The sequence below is a fragment of the Seriola lalandi genome, unplaced genomic scaffold, assembly GCF_002814215.2.
Source record: "Seriola lalandi dorsalis isolate HSWRI2012SDOR001 ecotype SW California unplaced genomic scaffold, Sedor1 jcf7180002054581, whole genome shotgun sequence".
NCBI lineage: Eukaryota > Metazoa > Chordata > Actinopteri > Carangiformes > Carangidae > Seriola > Seriola lalandi.
This window is the reverse complement of record NW_019525134.1, coordinates 530,885-551,523: the sequence shown is the minus strand read 5'-3', so window position 1 is coordinate 551,523 and position 20,639 is coordinate 530,885. Positions and strand designations below refer to the sequence as shown.

The following is a 20,639-nucleotide window of genomic DNA, read 5'->3' as shown; positions in this document are numbered from 1 at the left end:
TGATGGAGACAGACTTCCCTGTCAAGACTTTTCCTTCTGTAACATTTTAATGATGGTTATGATGATTGTCTTTTTTATGTATAATATGTTTAAGCATTAGCAATGTGTGATACGAAGTGTTGGATAAAACAAAAAATTAAATTATTAAATTCTTATGATGCTGTTATGATGACATTCCTTTGTTACTCAGTAAATATAATGTCACTTTTGCATATATATATATATATATATATATAGAGAGAGAGAGAACATTCATGTGTGTATATATTATTAAAGTGTCAAACCAAACATGTAATCTCTTGTGTCTAGGACCAGCTGTGTGGCCGTGACCCAACACTGACAGATGAGCTGATGGCCATCTTGACTGAACTGACTCAGCTCAGCAAGACGACCAACGCCAAGGTGGCCCTGCGTGCTCGGCAGGTCAGATGTTCACTCATCGTTGTGGTTGATGAATGTATTTGAAATTCCACTGAAAAGGCTCAATATCCAACATTTAGTAACAGCTAAAAAGTACATATATGATAATGTATTGTCAGCAGGAAGAATATTAATGTGTGCCTGCTTAAATTAGAAAGCAGATAATATTTGTATATATATAAATTATAGATTCTTTTGGTTAAAGCGTCTTTTGTTCAGGTAGTAAAAATGTTGATAGGCTTAACTCACTGAGTATGCAGAGGTGGATCAGATAGGGAAGTTACTGAACATCTACTCTTCTCCATGATCCATGGTGAGATTTTTACCACCAGATGTCACTGTCCACCCTCCACTGTGGCAGGGAGGTGACACTGATATTCACTGTTATTGGCAAAATGAGATCTAAAGGTCTGTCATGTTCGTAAAGATTTTAAAGGTGGAACTGAAACTGCACAGAGAGTATGTCACAAAATGTAACTGGATGTGTAAAGAAGAACTGTTTGCATCACCCAGGTGTTGATAGCTTCCCACCTTCCCTCCTATGAGCTACGACACAACCAGGTGGAGTCCATCTTCCTCTCTGCCATTGACATGTATGGACACCAGTTCTGCATCGAGAACCTGCAGGTAGATACTAAAGGACATGACCAGAAGTCGTCAGCTTTATCTAATGTTCTGAAAAGTGGCTAATTCTCCTTTTTGTTTTTCTAGAAATTGATCCTTTCAGAGACATCCATCTTTGATGTTCTGCCCAACTTCTTCTACCACAGCAATCAGGTGGTCAGGATGGCGGCTCTAGAGGTGAGACCAACAATGACGTCAGTCGACAAATCAATCTGCCCTTAATTCATTTTAATGAAAACTGCAGTCGCCTCACGTCTAACTGATATTTTCTGTGGTTTCTGCTCCAACACCTGCAGGTTTACGTGCGCAGGGCGTACATCGCCTATGAGCTCAACAGCGTTCAACATCGACAGCTGAAGGACAACACGTGCATAGTAGAGTTCCAGTTCATGCTCCCCACCTCGCATCCCAACAGGTATCACACACACACAAAATGGCCACAATGCTCACGTGCTGTGCATCACCTGTCATGCTCCACCCACCCCTCCCACCCCCAAAATGGCACTGTGGACAGGAATCAATATTTACAATATGTAGAATTTTCCCTTGGTGGAAGTGATGCTGGCCTCACAGTATATTTTGGTCACAGCTTTATGTTAATTGATCTTAGCAGCTGTCTTCACTGCCGTGTTCCTCAGAATTAGCAGCATCGATTGGTGGCTCCCTCTATTCTTGTATCTGTCTATTTCCATAGACAACTGCATTATTCCATTGTGTAGGTGTTTGTAGCATTGGTGGCTACACAAAACATATCACTCCAACTCCTAGAAACCTCCATGGTGCCACGGTTCCTCTCCCACCCTCACGGCTCTGTCGTTGTTCATCGTTGCTCTCCATGTAAAATGCTCCTCATGTGCAAAAGAAGGTATTTTGCAAGACTGAAAATACTTCTTCTTGGTTTGTGAAAAGTGTGAGTGCCATGAGCAGCAACGCTCCCAGCCTCAAGAGTCTCATGTCAGTTACTCTTCCTCGTAAGTCCAGGAAAAGAAAAATTCATCTTTTTTTCATATTAAACTTGAGAATCAGAGAGAAACCAGAGACAGACTCTGGATTTGTGTTGTACATGCTTAGCATTTGAAAAAAAGCCTGTGACTGACACAGTGCTGTGGCATTTCTGTTGCACCCATATTCTGCATCCGACCTGTGTGATTGTGTTTGGTTTTTCTGTGAGTGAATGTTTGTATGTTTCTGTGTAATGTGCCTGATGTTGCTTCGCAGTGCTTGTATTATCATCTTTTCTGCTCCGTTGGGTTCGGCTTGTTCATGCAGTTAGTGGTAGAAGTCCTGTGGATGCCATTACACACTCATTTCATTGCATGCTTGTGATTTAATGTGTCTGATTTAACCTTCATGTTGGGAGTGATGATCCTGGGTCTTTGTTCAGAGTGTAACTCCGGACAAGAGGCCGCAGGATCTCATGACGCATGTTGTAAAGGGAGCAGATAGGAAGTGAAATGTGTGTTTGTCGCTAGAAAGATATTCTCAATATCCTCACACGCACACACACACACACACACACACATTGCTACACCTTGACTGTCTTCTTCTCTGATGCCTGCCACTAACCACTTAGTAATCAATGTTGTTTGATTGCAGAGGGAACATCCCCACTCTAAACAGGTATTGTAAACATTCTTTTTATTGCATAGACTACTAGTGACTGTAGACTAGCTAGCCGCATGGTCAAAGCAGTAATTCATTAAAAATATTAATTCATCTGATGATTTAAGTCAACAAGTTGTTTGGTTATCTAACTGTTCGGTGCTTTTTAAATTTCCCGAAATGAAGCTGGACAGTCGTCTGGTTGATGAGCACAATGTTTCTTAATGTCACTGACAACAGCATGGCCTTTGGCATTCAGCCTCTGTGTCAAACATTTCAGTCTGTGTGTGTGTTTCTGTGTGTTTGTGTGTGTTTGTGCCTCATAGATTTTGAATAATTTGGGATGTAATGTGGGGGTAAGGTAATTTAATGTACGTGAGTCCAAATCTCCTGAACTGAAACCTGTGACCGTCCTGCCAGGAAAATGTCTGCTCCAATCCTGGACCTTGTAAAAGTCGTGGACACTAGATTTCAGGAAACTAAACCCCAGGACCTTAAAGCTCAAGAGAGTAAATCTAAGGATGATAATGCAGAGAAGAAAAATGTCTCAGAGTCGGAAACTGTGGACAGGTTTGACACAAAACCTCTCGAGTGTTTTTGGTGGGTGTGTCTTCTGGGACGACTTCCTACAATCCAAAGGACTAACAACCAACAAAATGAAACCTGTGAATCTTTTAAAGGGTCTTCCTGGTGGATTTAAGTTTCCTTGTTCCTGTGACAGGAATATTTTCTTTGTTTTAATTCAACTAACGTGGTCTATCAAAAACTGCACTGCTTCACTGTGTTCACTTGTCATGGTGGAACTTTGTTACTATTTGCTTTTATAATTCGAACCTCACTCAGTTTTTATACTTAAATGTTTTCATACACATTATTATCCATCTGCAAAAAAGCAGAGGGATTAAAACTGCAGTGAGGTTCTCAAAGGTGGATGGGGGACATCTTTACATTGTCAGTCTAGTGTTATGGCAGATTCCCATAATCACACTCTCTCTGTCAACACCTCAGGATGTCATTCTCATCCAACCTGAACCACTACGGCATGGTGCATGTAGCCAGCGTGAGTGATGTTCTGCTTGACACATCTTTTACACCTCCTTGTCAGCGCATGGGAGCCATGGTCTCCTTCCGCTCCTTCCAGGAGTTCACCAGGTCAGTCTCTAACCCTCAACTTACATTCATCTTGTTTGTAGGTGAAGAAAATATCACAAGTGTGATTAATGGGATTTGTGATTTTCCTCATTTACAGGAACATTACAGACGTGTTGAGCTGCTTCTCCGACTCTCCACCCCCGAGTCCGACCTTCCCAGAGGGAGGTAATCCCGTCCTGTACGGTGAAGAGGACAACAAGGTGATGAGAGCAGACCTGTGATGGTCACAGTCTGGTCAGGACCTGTGTGACTGTTTATGTTGGAATGAAACGTCTATTTGCTTTGTCACCCAGAGTATTCTGGAGGAGCCCATCCACATCCTGAACGTGGCTATAAAGACGGACAGCGACATCGATGACGACGGCCTGGCGGCCATGTTCCGGGAGTTCACTCAGTCAAAGGTGGGAGCCGTCCACAGCAACAGCAGAGAAATTTAAATGTTTGAGACGATTCAGAAAGATTTTCACATTCTGACATTTGACTTTCTTATCAATCCCAGAAATCCCTGCTGTTTGAACACGGCATCCGAAGGCTAACTTTCCTCGTGGCTCAGAAGGTGAGCATCCTTTACCTCCGTCACTAAATCAGCTACCTGTCTTCACAATTTGCTGCCGTGCATGTCACCTATTCAGTAGTTCTGAATAGCACATGTCAAAGTGTTACAAATGAACCAATGTCCATCTTTCTTATTGTAATTACTAATACTTCATGAGCATGTTTACATGGAATGACATTACTGTGGTAATTGTAATAATTTGCATTTGAAATTTAGCTTATTCTCCTGTTTGTCTCTGTATCTCTTCCTGCATGCCTTGCTTTTGCTGCATTTATGATGACAGGATTTCAGGAAGCAAGTCAACTGTGAGGTGGACCAAAGGTTTCATGTAAGTAAAGGAAGACAAAGGAAATGAGGACAGGTGCCTCTTTGATTTGATTTACTGGAGAAGTGTCGATAGATTTGCTTTTTGTAAAAACAGTTGAAACAGGCCCACCAGTGTAGAGCTGGGCAGCTCCTCGATTTAAACGAAGCTTATTGTCCCCAATCAATAAATGTTTGGTTAAGCGACAGATTAATTTATTTATGAGCCGCAGTTTAAATATGTCATTAAAGCCATGTAGGAACTGAACCCCCGGCCATGGCAGCTGATTGTGTTTTACCAAACCAGAAAGTATTTATCCAGGTTTACCCAGGTTTGACCCAGTATAAACAGAACACACACTAAAATGTGGGTGAAAGCCGTAATGATAGGGATTTAGGACAGGATTTGGTTTTGATAAGTTCTCTGCTGTCATTTTAACAATAGGCTTTGATTTCTCTTTGGATGGTAACAGCCTGTGATGAGAGCAAATCATGCTAACTGGTGTCACTGTCATTATGTGGCCCTTGTTACATGCAGGTTTTTTTGTAGTAGCTTGTGCACCCACCCTAAAATGTTTTTTTTTTTTCTCAGTTCACATATTGTGGAGAGTGAATATGATGTGTAATCACAGTGTCAAATCACAGCTGTGGAGGTGTCCAGTGTGTGTGTGCTGTTGCAGTTCTCTCATCATCACGTAGGCTGTGAGTTGATGAGAGCATCTCCAATCGGTCTGCCATTGTTTTGGCAAGTGGGACACTTCACCTGATAACGTCAAACAGGGCTGCCGGCCGTTATTCAGAGGATCACACGTCTCTGCAAAAAAAGGAAATGTTTTATTCATTAGCAAAGTGAGGGGTGCTTTATATATGTAGCCTATTAGCATTATTATGTGAGTGAATACACAGTGATTCCAGCAGTCAAGGCGATTAGGGCCCACTGAACGTAGAGCAAGGTCCTGATCATCACTGCTTAATACTCCAGACTTAGTCATGTAGCAATTTAAGCAAAGCCCAGAAGAGCTTATTTCCACCTGCTGTGTGTTCTAACTGATTTGGTTTTGTTAACATATTTACAGTCGAGGTTTCTGTTACAGAAACGTTGTTGATTTCTTTCTGTTTTCTGTCTCACTCTTTTCCACACAGAGAGAATTCCCCAAATTTTTCACATTCCGTGCCAGAGACAAGGTGAGTGTCGGACTGGGTGTCACATCACCTTTACTCAAAAGATTTGTTTTGACGGCCACAGTGGCGTTGGGTCGCGCAGAAGTTAACACTTTGTATTAAAGAGATGAAGGGATATATATACAGACCTTTATGTCGACAGATGTTCAACAGATTGATGGATTTTTCTGGGAAACAGCTTGAAAACGTGCCGCGGTTATCACAAACAACTTTCCATCCCCTTTGGCAGTGTTGAATTTGACTCTGTCGCAATCAGTGGTGTCTCTTCCTCTCTGTTACCCCGATAGTTTCACTACAATGACACCACCAAAACTCATTAAAGTAATGAACTCTAATTATTTCTCCCATTTAAGAGAAATGACAGCCATTAGCAGCTTTCACAGACCGAGATTGCCCGTGATTTCATTTACTTAATACAGTGTGTGGCTCACAGGCATCTTCATGCTTGTGTATCAACCCAGTGCTCCTGAAATTGCCAATTTGAGCTACTTCTGTTAATGGAAAAGATGATGGCAGGGAAATCTAACTTCAAAAAAACAATCAGCAGGAAAGTCTGTGAACAAACTCATTTCAAAATGTTGTGGTGTTGCTGTTTGAGATTGTGTCCTGCCTTCGTCTCTGTAGTTTGAGGAGGACAGGATCTATCGTCATTTGGAGCCGGCACTAGCTTTCCAGTTGGAGCTCAACCGCATGCGCAACTTCGCCCTGACCGCCATCCCGTGTGCCAACCACAAGATGCACCTGTACCTGGGTGCAGCCCGTGTGGAGGTGGGCACAGAGGTCACGGACTACCGCTTCTTTGTGAGAGCCATTATCCGCCACTCTGATCTGGTGACAAAGGTGAGAATTCAAAAGACCAACTAACAGACATTTTGTTTTATATGGATGATTTTTCAGTATATTGTTCGAGCTTTGGGATTCACCCCTGACCCCTGTCTTTACTCTGTTCCCTCTCCAGGAAGCTTCTTTTGAGTACCTTCACAATGAGGCAGAGCGTCTGCTGCTGGAAGCCATGGATGAACTGGAGGTGGCTTTCAACAACACAACTGTACGAACTGACTGTAACCATATCTTCCTGAACTTTGTCCCGACAGTCATCATGGACCCGTCAAAGGTTTGTGAGATAATCATACACATACACGTGTCTAACACTGACCACAGCTCACATCTTACTCATGACTTGATTCCTCTACAAACCTCAGATTGAGGAGTCGGTGCGCTCCATGGTGATGCGTTACGGCAGCCGTCTGTGGAAGCTGCGCGTCCTGCAGGCTGAACTGAAAATTAACATCCGCCTGACTCCGACAGGAAAGCAAATCCCCATCCGCCTCTTTCTTACCAATGAATCAGGCTACTACCTGGACATCAGCCTGTACAAGGAGGTCACTGATTCCCGAACGGGACAGGTGGGGCCCAAAGACCGACAGGTGGGGCACTCATACATCTTCCATCTCATCTACGTATTGTCCAGTCGCAGGCAAAGGGCTTCAGCTCCATCGTGGAACCCTCAGCTTACAGAGTTCACCTCTCTTAAAGTTAAAGATGGAGTTTTTTTACTCAGTAGAATATTAAAGTGTCTTTAAGGTTTACTGATGTGAAGTAGAGATCCAGTATGGAGTCTTGCCCTTTGCCTGGTGGACAATTCCTCCAGTAATATGTTTCTTCTCACAGCTGATCAGGTAAGTTCACTTTATCCGTCATCCCTCCATCATCACTATCATCCATTCACTAGTAAGTGAATGTTGAACAGGAAGTACCAACATGGAGCATTAAAGGCTCATTATTCTGGTCCACATTTCACATATTATTTTTCACTTTGCTGGTGGTGACTTTATCAGATCCACAACAGTGAATGTGAAGATTGAAGAACGAGCTGCATCTCCTGCAGTAATAACAGTGTGGAGTGTTTCTGCTGTTGAGCTTTATTAAGATGTTCAACTTCAACATGTGATTGGAAATGCTTTCTAGAAACATACTGACAGTTAAATCACTGCAGCTCTCAGAATCTGATGGTCATGTCTGTCTGATGTTCACCACTTCCTGTTATTCTTTAACACCTGACTATGTCTGTGTGATTGTGTATGGAACAAGGGATTGTTACATCATATGCTTTGTATGACTTAATGTCGTATCAGTGGAAATGAGAAATGCTCATCACGATCATTCTCATCATCACCATCATCATCATAATCACCATCATCCCCATCCTGCTCTAAATCCTGATTTTTGTTTACGTTAATCCCGAGGTTGTTACAGAATCAGATTATGTAGAAAGTGACTCTCTCTCTTCTTTGTTCAGATCATGTTCCAGGCATATGGAGACAAACAGGGACCACTGCATGGGATGCTCATCAACACACCATATGTCACCAAGGACCTGCTGCAGTCGAAGCGCTTCCAGGCGCAGTCTCTGGGCACCACCTACGTCTATGACTTTCCAGAGATGTTCAGACAGGTGCAGTCTTCACCATTGTGCTTAGCTTCTGCTTACAAATACTGAATCATTTATAACTTTATTCTGACTCATTCATTTCTTTTCCCAGGCTCTGAAAAAGCTGTGGCACTCAAGCCAGGCCTTTGCCCACCTGCCCAAATGCCCTCTTCCCTCTGAGCTGCTCACCTTCACAGAGCTGGTTCTGGATGCCCAGGGTCAGCTGGTGCAGATGAACCGACTGCCAGGGGGCAACGAGGTCAGTTTTCTTAGTCGGACACATGAATATAGATAAAAAAAATAGATAGTTTAAATAATATCCATTTACTTTGACATGACCCGTTTCTTTATGTCCACCTCCTTTTCCAACGTGTAGTTTCCTTTTCACTCTGTAGGTGTCTCTGTGTCTCTTTGTCTGTGTTGTTGAGTGCTTGTTCAAGACTTTATTGTTGAGTGGGAAAACTTGATGCATCATTGAAAGTGCACTGATACCTGTGTCTAGTGATCTTATTAAAATCAGTGCTGAGAGCATGACATATGGAACATTTCATTCTCAGCTGCTCATTCATCCTCAAAACTATAAAATCTAAATAGAGTTATTACAGTATATTCATGATACAACAGATATAGATCATCAGCATTTCTCATGTAAACGTGCCGCTGCTCTGTCTGTCAAGATTGGTATGGTGGCTTGGCGGATGACCCTGCGAACTCCAGAGTATCCAGCGGGACGCGAGATCATCGTCATAAGTAACGACATCACACACAAGATCGGTTCATTCGGGCCCCAGGAGGACGTGTTGTTCCTGCGAGCCTCAGAGATGGCACGAGAGAGCGGCATCCCGCGAATCTACATCGCAGCCAACAGTGGCGCCCGCATTGGGCTGGCAGAGGAAATCAGACACATGTTCCATGTGGCCTGGCAAGATCCAGCAGACCCTTACAAGGTCAGCCAGCAGAACTCAATCACATAACACAGTCATTAAGGGCTCCCCTACAAAATGTTATAAATAGTTTTAAATGTTGTGACCTAAAATTCACTAACTCAATATTTCAAAAACACAATACTTTTATTTTACTTATAATCAATGGTGGATGTCACTACTTCAGACATCCACCTGGTGGCTTTGGTTCATGTGTCTGTGTATTTCTTTATTATGGTATTTGATTTCTTTTCTTTTTTCTGTTGATTTTTTCCTGCAGGGTTTCAAGTATCTTTACCTCACACCTCAGGATTACAAAAAGGTTTCAGCCCTGAACTCTGTGCATTGTGAACATGTGGAGGATGAGGGAGAATCCAGGTAGATCATTTCTTTTATTGCATATTAAGATACTTAACTTTGTAGGTGAGGAAATGAATCTTGCAGCTGCTCCAGTACCAGTGAGTGTGCGTGACTCTGCAGATTAAAGAGTGCAGTAGAGGTCACCGCAGACACGAAAGCTGCTGGAGGGTCATGTCTGGCTCTGAGTGAACGTATGTGTTGTCATGCAGGTACAAGATCACTGACATCATTGGGAAGGATGAAGGGCTGGGTGTGGAGAATCTGAAGGGGTCTGGGATGATCGCTGGAGAATCCTCTCTGGCTTATGAGGAAATCATCACCATGAACCTGGTGAGACTGAAGTGGGCCGACGTGTGGACAAAAACACACATGTAGTCCCATCCTCAGCTTTGAGCTGTTCACACGTCTGATCTTTAGAGACCAAAGACTGACATCTGGTTACGTAGAATCAAATGTGATTGTCTCATAGGTCACATGTCGAGCCATAGGAATTGGGGCCTATCTGGTGCGGCTTGGACAGCGAACCATCCAGGTGGACAACTCTCACATTATTCTTACTGGAGCTGGAGCACTCAACAAGGTAAAATCATCTGTAAATTTCTAGTGTTTTAAATTGCTGTTGTGTTTGTGTGCACCGTGCAGCTGCTGTAACACTGACTGAGCACCAAATGAATCGTCCCGAAATTCACACAATTGATGCGTCTGCATTTTAATGAGGAATCCACGATAAATATTCATTAGCTGGCTATTAAAATATTGCAGCTAATATGAGACGAAGGGCAAACAGATCTGGAAAGGAGCTGTGTGTGTGTGTGTGTGTGTGTGTGTGTGTGTGTGTGTGTGTGTGTGTGTAAAACTTTTTGTAGCTGGTACTGTACAGTCTTGTTTTTTTATAGATTAACACAAACTCCAGTTTGACAGGGAAGAAATGTGTGTTTATGTATCAAAGAGAAGAAATTAGAAAAGTGTAGTATGATTTCGCTGCTTGTTCCAACTCGGCGATCAGGCCTCCTCCTGCCCCCTCCTGCCTCGCTCCCTCCTCTGCTAGGATTGCCTCTCCGATCCCAGCGACAGACCCGCCTGCCACTCATAGCAGAATAATTGAAAGCAAACCATGAAGTTGTATTTGCATAGAAATAGAGTGACACGCCGGAGGCTGCAATGCAGGACACCCATATCATTTGTTTTTAATCAAAATGAAGTTTTGCTGAGGTAAATTGTTTTCTGAATGCAGTTGGTGTGTGTGTGTGTGTGTGTGTGTGTGTGTGTGTCTCTGTCTCTACATGCTTCACTACCTCCTGTTGTCCTGCTTTCCATTCTCTGTCCTTGTCAGTGAATTAAGATGACTCCATTTCAAATTACATGATGGATTGCAACATGACAAATCATGTCAATGGCCCAATAATGACTTACCTATTCAGCGGAGGCTCAATTGTTTTTAGATGCCCCGTTGTTCAGCTGTATTTGTGCGATTCGACTCGTGGTAACGGTCTGTGACAAGTGTCTACATTGTGTAGGCCATGTATTGCAGTCGACTGTTTCCTGTGTGTATATGAAATTCGTAGTGATTTCAGCAGCACAGGGAAGAAGTGGGCTGTTTTTTTTTCTCTGCTCGTTTATCATGTGGTTTCCTGGCTATTAACTGAAACTTAATGGAGAGCAGGAGGCTGCCACCCAGAGATCGTCATTTCATTAGCTGCCAGAAAGCTCTTATATTTTCATGGGGACTGGGTAGTAACTACTAGCACAAATACCCCAGTGAGCTGTTACATCCAGTTAGCCCTTCGTTTTCATCCTCCCAGTCATCTCCCTCTGTTCCTCCTCCTACGTCCCATCCTCTTCTCTCTGCTGTGGAATCTTAATGAAGCCGGCAACGGCCGCGGGCGCCGGGGTTTTGTGTATGTCAAGGTGATTGCAATGTTTCTTGGGGCCGCAGGCTTTCCTGACAGCTTTAGGAGAGTGCCCTAGATTTGTAGCCAGATACATAACCAGTAATGGTAATAAAGAAAGTAAATGATGGCTGAAAAGGTGAGAGTGGAGGGTAGGATTGAGCTCCTCTCTGATTTTTATGGAATAATGTCAGGGCCCTGCCACCTGTTCTAAGCTGCTTATGAAAATAGGGTGGGCTGGGTGTGAGCTTTTATGGCTTCAGGTTGGTGCAGAGTCAGTTTTGAGGGCAGACATTGTTCTGCACCTTCCATGTCAGAGTATTCAGAATAAAGCACGCGACGGGGAGTGTGAGCCAGTACAGAGGCGGCCGCTGCATGAGCATGAAGTGAGGATTTAAGTGTTAATTCACAGCCAGGAAGAGCGGCAGGTACTGCCACCCACCTGTGACCGCTGCGATAGAGAGATGTGTGGCTGCTGATCACCTGTATTGACAGCGCAGTGGGGGAATGTAAAGCAGGGTCTGTGCTGTTGCCTGACATGTCTGCGTCTGTGTGCGAGCTCATTGATCCACGGCTCCACACAGCAGAAACCTGGTGCCGACACCTTCTGTTTGCACAACACAAACAGTAGATTAACTCTGTTGGCGCCGTTGGAGGCCAGAGAGAGGAAGCTTGTACAGGGAAAATCTTCCCACGATTCAACTGGGCAGAAAACTGCTGCTCTCATTTTGAAGAAAGTTTCAAGACCAACACGGCAACAGTTTACTGCTGTTTGTGACTCTGTGTGTTTGAAACATGGAGGCCTTTTTTTTTTATAATGAGCTGAATGTTGAAACTATTCATCAAAGTACTATTAATATTATGATGTTCTTTTTTATGTAAAATCCACACCTTTGTCTTTGTCCATCTCCAGGTGCTGGGCAGAGAAGTGTACACATCGAACAACCAGCTTGGTGGAATTCAGATCATGCACAACAACGGCGTGACCCACTGCACTGTGTGTGATGACTTTGAGGGAGTCTTCACTCTTCTGCAGTGGCTGTCCTTCATGCCCAAGGTAATCCAGCAGTTGTTTTGTACTAAGAAGCTGCATCCTGAATTCATTCAAGTGAACTCACCTTCATGTTTTTTTTTTTATGAAAAAATGTTCTTTCCTCAGTGTAAATTTAGTCCAGTGCCCATCCTCAGTGCCAAGGATCCCATAGATCGATCAGTGGAGTTTGTTCCAACCAAGGCTCCGTATGACCCTCGCTGGATGTTAGCAGGACGTCCCAGCCAGAGTCAGTGGCTACTCTTTCATCTTTATATCACTTTTCAAACACTTTTCTCTCTTTTTATGCTATTATGAATTAAATATCTTTGTGTTTTGGACTTTTGCTTCGAGAACGATGGTTCTCACTTTTTAGACAGTTTGACTTGTTTAATATTAATCAATATTAATATTAAAATTAATGTTAATTGATAATGAAAACAGCTGTTATTTGCATCCTTAAGTCTTTCTTTATTCCAAAAATGAACAATAGGGAAGCAGCATCATATCATGAGTTGTGCTAAAATACATTGTTTGGCCTTATGTAATATCATGTATGTAACTATGATGATGATTTATACACAGACTATATTTGCTCTGCTGATCATTTACATACAGAATGCTTCATCAGCAGTTGTACAGTCCATTTTTTTCTCCTTGTGTGATATTGTAGAGTGAAATGTGAAATGCAGAGATTTTCTGTTTCGGCCTGATATCCGCTGGGTTAAATGTTGAAACAGCTCATTACTAGAGAGAGGCTGTTAAGAAACCAGGAGAGAAACAGTGAAGCCTAACATCACAGAGCTGAAGGTAACATGACGATTAGCACCACAATGGATGCGGCGTGTTTTACAGTGCAGGTTAGGACGGAGCAGGTTCCACATCAGTGTAATTACAGCAGCCTGGGACAGCACGGAGATTGGTGGACCGTGTGGGAAGCCAGTCAACGTCTCTGGTAGTGATGAGTGGCAAGGCTTAATTGAATGGTAACCTCATAGACTGGGCTTGTTTCTCAGGGTGTGCAGGCAGTAAAAGAGCTGAGCAAGCCTCCTCATACAGTCATCCATCATGGTTGCTGCCAAGATTACAGATTCAAAGTTAAAAAAAAAAAAAACACACAACCTCGGGCTGCATGCAGCTTTAAAAAGTAGAAAGCTTGTTTTCTGTTGCAGTTCCATTTGGCAGTAATTAACTCCACCTTCTCTCCTGATTCACCTCTCTACTCTCTGTCTCACTGCTCTCACTCCTCTCTGAATATAAAGCTCCAAAAGGTTCCTGGCAGAACGGATTCTTCGACCACGGCTCCTTCATGGAGATCATGCAGCCGTGGGCTCAGAGTGTGGTGGTGGGCAGAGCCAGGTAAGAGACCCGCCTGTGACCCTGTTTACAACATAGATCATTATCCTGCCATTATAAGATGGAGAGGATGTCAGTGCTGATGAAAGGCCTCTCTCCACAGACTGGGTGGGATACCAACTGGAGTGGTTGCTGTGGAAACCAGGTCAGTGGAGCTGTCAATCCCAGCTGATCCGGCCAATTTGGACTCGGAGGCGAAGGTAAGGGCTCGGCCGGTGGTTGAACTCTCAGGTATTCAGACGTTTACAGACACTGATGCAGATTGTCTGATGTGTATGTCCAGATTATCCAGCAGGCGGGACAGGTGTGGTTCCCAGATTCTGCTTTCAAAACCGCTCAGGCCATTAAGGACCTGAACCGAGAAGGCCTCCCTCTCATCGTGTTTGCCAACTGGAGGGGCTTCTCTGGAGGAATGAAAGGTACTTCTGCTTCCACAGCAATGAGTCAATCTGGGTTATTTTCAGCATCTCATTTGAGAATGTTTCCTTCTTAGACATGTACGACCAGGTGTTGAAGTTCGGGGCCTACATTGTGGATGGACTGAGGGAATACAAGCAGCCGGTGCTGGTTTATATTCCCCCGCAGGCTGAGCTGAGGGGAGGCTCCTGGGTGGTTATCGATCCCACCATCAACCCTCGTCACATGGAGATGTACGCAGACAAGGACAGCCGGTGAGTGGGACAGAAAAAAAAAGGACAGATTAAGAATTGTCTTTATCAAAGCAGCTCAGTTCAGTGGAATGATTGTGGTCTCCAGAGGTGGAGTGTTGGAGCCTGAAGGAACTGTGGAGATCAAGTTTAGGAGGAAGGACCTGGTGAAGACTATGAGGAGAGTCGATCCGGTCTACACGGGCTTGGCTGAACGACTGGGTGAGTCTTCCAGTTCAATTCAAATTAAAGGTGTTTCTGGGTGATTGTCCCCCTCAGCTTTGTTCTCACTTGTAGGTTTGATGTAGTAAGGAGCAATATATCAGGCGGGAGCATGTGTGTGCTTTCACTGTTGTTCTTTATTCGGTGCTGATTGTATCATCTTCGCTGCAGCCCCCAGGGAGATGTGTCAATCACAGGCTGCTCAGATCAATCACCAGCGCTCTGTCACTCCTGAGCAGGCTATTGATTTCACTCAGGGCTCAGAGGAACTATGGTCCGATGCCATGTGGGGCTCGCTGCTTTGGGCGAACTGGTGGAATGGAGGTTTACTGGGGGGGGGGGCTTACAGATTGGAATTGACAGAAATCAGTCTTTAGTGACAGCAGCCAGGGGTTTGGGGGGGTGCTCTAGAACAAAAAGCTAAATGAGTTAACTCACAGCTGCATGTGGAACGTGGAACTATAAGGGAACGCCAAAAAAATATTCTTTCCCTGTAGTTAAACATGCAGATATATGACCGATGATGTTTTATTGTATTATTTTGAAACTCCCAACAGGAACTCCAGAGCTGAGCCCCCCTGATCGTAAAGAGCTGGAGACCAAGCTGAAGGAGCGGGAGGAGTTTCTCCTGCCCATCTACCACCAGGTGGCTGTGCAGTTTGCAGACCTCCATGACACCCCAGGTCGCATGCAAGAGAAGGGCGTTATCACGGTGAGAACTATTTTTCTTTCTCTCTCTTCTTTTAATCTTTTTTAAAGCTGTCTTGTGCATGTATTTCTGCAGTGTGAACGTAATGTGTAAGTGAATCACCTGAAAAGCCAAGAGGGGAGTATCAGTCTCGCTGCTGCTGCACCTGCCCGGTGAATAATGTTTGGTCTCACCAGGCTGTGAGATTCGTCCTCATAATTATCTTCTGATGACCCTGGTCAATCACCTTAGCAACCACAGAGCAGCCTCGGGCGGGCCCCATCTCATTCTGTGCCTCCCCAGCCCCATCTTTCTCTCTCTCACACACACACACACACACACACACACTTTCCTCACATGACCAGAAGGGTGTTTCACGGATGGATGGCAGTCAGGGAGTTTTTACACACAGTAAGGACTGGAGAGACTTACAGATCAGCACTAACTGATGTGTACGTTCATCTCCGGTTCATCAGCAGAGAAACCCACTGAGAAATACACAACAAAATGAACAGATTCATCTTCATCATTAGTCCTTTACATTGAGTGTATTTGTTTTAAAGCAGAGTCTCTCATCTTGTGTGAGTTGCTTTTGAACCTGAGAGTGTGTGAGAAAATAAACAGCTACATGTAAAGCAGATCTTCCAGCTAGTACAGTTCATTTCCTCAGTGAGCTCTGCCTCAGTGTGACATCCCAGGTATGGGTTGGCACAGGAAGGAAATGATCCATATTCCACCTTAAATTAACAATATGAAATACATGTACATATATATGTACATGTATCTAATAGCATTTCAAACATGGGCGAAGGCAGTTCTTCATTCTCGTCTTTTGTCTTCCTCAGGATGTCCTGGAATGGCAAACATCCCGTCAGTTCTTCTACTGGCGTCTGCGGCGTCTGCTGCTGGAGGACACGGTGAAGAGGAAGATCCAAGCGGCCAACAGCGAGCTGACGGACGGCCAGATCCAGGCCATGCTGCGCCGCTGGTTCGTGGAGGCCGAGGGAGCTGTCAAGGTAAAAGTCATGTATCTGATCGAATTTACCAGCCTGTGAATTTGAGGTTTGAGGACTTCAGAGTTTAAAGCAACACACAGAATTAGAATTAGAAATATCATTGCTCTTATAGTTTATTCATCTTGCATCTATTTTAAATCTACAGTACACTTACTCTGCTGTTTCACCTCCCGTCAGTCGACAAACAGAAGTCAGTTAGTGCAGCTTCTCCAGCACAGCTGAAGTGGCCGTTTGCACTGAAGAGTTTCACAAAGTCAAACGACCATAAAATGACTCCAGACATCTTGCGTTATAAAATGTTGATAAGCCGAGAGATTGAATGTGAACCTTTCATCATTATACCCAGTCGTTTGTGGTGAGTACTTGAGTGAGGCTTAATAACTGTGTTCTCTCAGGCCAGTATTAAATGTCTCATTGTGAACTCAAATCTGACGTGTGCTCGTTCTCAGTTTACACTTTCTCAGCCCCAGGAATGATCAGAGGCTGTTTCTTTATCCTCACACTCCGTCTCTTATCCACCAGTTAAAGAAGAAGAAGAAGAAATCTTCTCCGTTAAATCATCGTGATTAAACAAAGATGAACTGATGACCGGCAGTTAATGAAAACAAACGCCGCTCAGAGATACATAAAAACGGTTCGTCGCGGCCCGGTTCAGCCTCAGGGGACCAGCAGCAGGGGTGACATGAAGCGGCCCTGCGCTGGAGATCTCCTAAGATGTGGCCCTCTTGTTAGCTAATATATTATCCCAATCAGGACTGGCTGTCTTAAGCCACAATTAATCACAGCCCTGGCACGTGCAGATAGGAGAGCAACACACTGTTTCTTAATTAAAAGCAAACAGATTAAAAATGATTAATAAGGGCATTAAATGTTCTTGCGGACCTCAAGCAGGACTGTTCATAAAAAAGGCAAGAGCCCATTAAACCCCTCCACCCCCAAATCTTAGCTAAGCCCTCCAGCCTGGCTTTGTTTGGGATCAGAGATGCCAGCCCTCATGAATACTAATTTTCCTATCAGGTCCAGTCAACAGATCAGCTCCACTTTACGCCTGTCCATCTCCTCTGTTGACATATATTTATTATCTGTTTTATGAAATACTTAAAATGCAACTTTTCATTGTTTCCTAGTTTTTTATTATTACATTTTTTCACACACACCATAAGAAGTACTAGAGTCTGGCTCACAGAGACTCTTCCTCCCCCTCCCTGCATTTTTCAGGCCTATCTGTGGGACAACAACGAAGAGGTGGTGGGATGGCTGGAGAGGCAGTTAGCTGAAGAGGAGGGCGCGCGGTCCGTCATCGACGAGAACATCAAGTACATCCGCCGCGATCACATCCTCAAGCAGATTCGCAGGTGAAGAGTCTTTACCTCCGTCTGTCAGCTGACAAACAGACGTGAAGTCCAGCTTTTCCCTGCGTCACGCTGACGTTGTTTTCTCTTTGTTTTCAGCCTCGTTCAAGCCAATCCAGAGGTGGCCATGGATTCCATCGTGCACATGACCCAGCACATCTCTCCCACACAGAGAACCGAGGTGGTCCGTATTCTGTCCACTATGGAGACGGCCTCCTCCTAATGCGAGCCTGGCCTCTCCCCCCTCCCTGCCTCCCTGGCTGAATCACAGTCCAGGCCAGAACCACAGCCAAAGGAGCCTGGCTCAGCCTTCCTGCTCCGACCGGAGCCTGCGCTCGAGACTGAGGGTGGAGGAGCCGACGTGATGGTTACTGATGAACCGTTGGCAATGATTCTCACTAAGCAAGAGTTCAGATGACTGACATCATTTATAACATTTTGTAGATTGTCTTACGTGTGTGTTAGTGTTTAGATAAGTCCATGTATTTTTACTCAAGTGCAATTGAAAGATGACTAAAGAAACATCTAGTGATTAATATGTAATAACATGTTTATACAGTTGGCTCAAACGGATATGATGTTTCCATGATAATCAGTGACCTCCATTCTTTTGAACTGGAGTTTGCACAGTAAATGTAGAACGTTGTCATTTTAAAATGCACCTTGGTTCGTGACATATGCTTGTTAAGATTTGCAAGCGTTTTGTTGACCAGCTCCATAATGACAACACATCGCGAGGGGCATTAGCAAGAAAAAGGGGGTTTTAAACTCCTGAGTGGGGAGCACTTAGTTACTGAACAAAGACGGGGAACACTATAACAGATTTGGACAGGACAGCCCAGCAGGGAGCAGGGACAAGGTCCCTTTTAGACCCCGACTGTTTCACAGTTACCCTGCAGTGAGCAACGGGCAGCTCGCCTCACAACAAAACCACAGCTGTCCCTTCTGTTCTCACTCTCTCAGCACACACATGCTGCTTTACGTGCACTTTACTGCAAACTGTTCACACACACACACACACACACACACACACACACACACACACACACACAGGTAACACAGACAGTAATACAGTTAATAATAGTTTAAATGGGAATTGATAATTGAACTATACAGAGTGGATAATAGCATGATGGTTTAAACAGCCTTGGGTTATTACTTTTATTTTGACAACTATTGTGTTGCTTCTGAATTATTATTATGATGAGGGTTTTTTTCTTTTTTTTAACTAAAGAAATATTTTTGAATTTACAACAGTTGGATGATTAATGATTAAATCTGTGAATAAACAAAGGCTACTGTTCACTGGACTTACTGTATGTTACATGTCAGACGTGTCTAATTTTACTGTAATCCACATTAACTGTTCTATTTAAAGTTTGTACCTTTGTGTATATGAAATGTTACTTATTTTTTAATATTCATTTTTGAAAACAATGCTTGAATCACTTATTCTCCACTTTGAGTTTGTTACCAATGAGCAGGCAACTGTATCATAAAAGGATTTTTTTTTTAACAATAGCGAACATAATCATAGCAAAACGGCACCATCATGTTAAATGCAATCCTATAGGTCACTGTGTCATGTGTTAGCGATGTGAAATGGCTTCATGGTCAATGCTGTGCCTTTGATGTGCCTATGTTGACATGTAGTCCAGTTGCTTTATAAGTAACTGGTTGTTTCCTGTACAACAATGGAGAAGAATTTACAGTGATGAGCTCTAAATGTGTCTGCAAATTTAATAAAGCTTACCCAACTTAGTTTGAATCTGCTTGTGCAAAAACTTTGAAACCTCTGTTTTTGTTACATGGAAAAAAAAAACTAAGAAAGTGTTTTTAACAAAAACTCAAGTTTCCAAGAATTTGCTGTAATTTAATTTGTCAATTATTTTTCATATATTGACGATCCTCAGGACAGATAATCACATCAATGGAAGCCTCATTAATTTCAGCAGTCAGAGCAAAGACTATTACTCTGGGGAGACATTTTCTGATTACTCGAAAATGATAGTCTTCCCATTCCTCAATCCACAAATGATTAAAGTGGCATTTTCTTCCTGGCTGTTAAACTTCAACAGTCTTAAGGAGGATGAAACAGATCAAACAAATATTGAGGGATCTATCTCATCCCTCTTTTTTTTTTTTATTTTGTCTCATTCATTCATATCATCCCCTTGGCTCTGTCAACTCTATTACCGTCCTACCAACAAATATGTAAGACAAATTGAGTTGCATGCACCCAATACCCACCACAATTATAGGAGGCCCAATAAGAAAATGAGTCATTTGGCAGTATAATTGGAAATGTGCCTTGCTTGGTCTCTCTGGTCTCCCAGAGGGTTTTGCTCATTTGTGGTGGCATGCTAGGCGGCTAATTCTTCTTTTAATCACTGACAAACTGCAGATTCAGGTTGCTGCTCAACTCCTCCACTCAAGTGGAGGGAAGAGGTTTGTAGGTGAAACTTGCAGGAAACTGATTACTGTCCTTTCTCTAGTTTACAGTGTGGGCCGGTGCTGATTTACATGAACAATGATAATAATAATAATAAAAATTAAGTCGCGTCAACAGTCTTGAAACAGTCGTTGGCTTCAACAGAAATACTTGAAATGTGACAATAAAACCAAGCTGATGTTGGATCTACTTTGTTCCTGGTCAAAGTGAAGGAAAGAACAGCAAGAAATGTTAATGTAAAAACAGGGACAACATCAGTCCTGGTGTAGAGAGACTCAATCATGCATCTGAGGCGACCATAATACCACATTCATGCGTCTCAATGACTTGACAGCACTTGAGAGACAATGCCTGTGACCCAGTTGCAGGATTCCAATTAGCGGGGTGTATGCAACAGTTGAGAGGAAAAGCGAACAGGGTCTTTACAGAGCCCC

General features: G+C 43.5%; 1 protein-coding gene across 6 annotated transcripts in view; it reads left to right on the top strand.

Annotated features, from left to right (window-relative positions):
* acaca (acetyl-CoA carboxylase alpha) overlaps nt 1-19,514 on the top strand; it is a 30,672-nt gene extending 11,158 nt beyond the window's left edge. For 3 of the 6 annotated variants that reach the window (XM_023418223.2, XM_023418229.2, XM_023418219.2), the window contains 32 exons: nt 310-423; nt 934-1,047; nt 1,132-1,221; nt 1,341-1,459; nt 2,641-2,664; nt 3,067-3,216; nt 3,655-3,798; nt 3,896-3,998; nt 4,092-4,199; nt 4,298-4,354; nt 4,638-4,682; nt 5,801-5,842; nt 6,464-6,679; nt 6,798-6,953; nt 7,042-7,266; nt 8,139-8,294; nt 8,383-8,529; nt 8,948-9,217; nt 9,474-9,571; nt 9,763-9,883; nt 10,023-10,133; nt 12,356-12,499; nt 12,602-12,722; nt 13,735-13,831; nt 13,932-14,028; nt 14,112-14,247; nt 14,322-14,499; nt 14,585-14,697; nt 15,255-15,409; nt 16,231-16,401; nt 17,620-17,756; nt 17,853-19,514. In XM_023418223.2, the coding sequence (XP_023273991.1) occupies nt 310-423; nt 934-1,047; nt 1,132-1,221; nt 1,341-1,459; nt 2,641-2,664; nt 3,067-3,216; nt 3,655-3,798; nt 3,896-3,998; nt 4,092-4,199; nt 4,298-4,354; nt 4,638-4,682; nt 5,801-5,842; nt 6,464-6,679; nt 6,798-6,953; nt 7,042-7,266; nt 8,139-8,294; nt 8,383-8,529; nt 8,948-9,217; nt 9,474-9,571; nt 9,763-9,883; nt 10,023-10,133; nt 12,356-12,499; nt 12,602-12,722; nt 13,735-13,831; nt 13,932-14,028; nt 14,112-14,247; nt 14,322-14,499; nt 14,585-14,697; nt 15,255-15,409; nt 16,231-16,401; nt 17,620-17,756; nt 17,853-17,976 (4,083 nt within the window). In that variant the 3' untranslated portion in view covers nt 17,977-19,514. The remainder of the gene's footprint in view (nt 1-309; nt 424-933; nt 1,048-1,131; nt 1,222-1,340; nt 1,460-2,640; nt 2,665-3,066; nt 3,217-3,654; nt 3,799-3,895; nt 3,999-4,091; nt 4,200-4,297; nt 4,355-4,637; nt 4,683-5,800; nt 5,843-6,463; nt 6,680-6,797; nt 6,954-7,041; nt 7,267-8,138; nt 8,295-8,382; nt 8,530-8,947; nt 9,218-9,473; nt 9,572-9,762; nt 9,884-10,022; nt 10,134-12,355; nt 12,500-12,601; nt 12,723-13,734; nt 13,832-13,931; nt 14,029-14,111; nt 14,248-14,321; nt 14,500-14,584; nt 14,698-15,254; nt 15,410-16,230; nt 16,402-17,619; nt 17,757-17,852) is intronic. The other 3 variants (XM_023418221.2, XM_023418224.2, XM_023418227.2) reach the window with 3 other exon arrangements.
* Nucleotides 19,515-20,639: the final 1,125 nt, after the last annotated feature.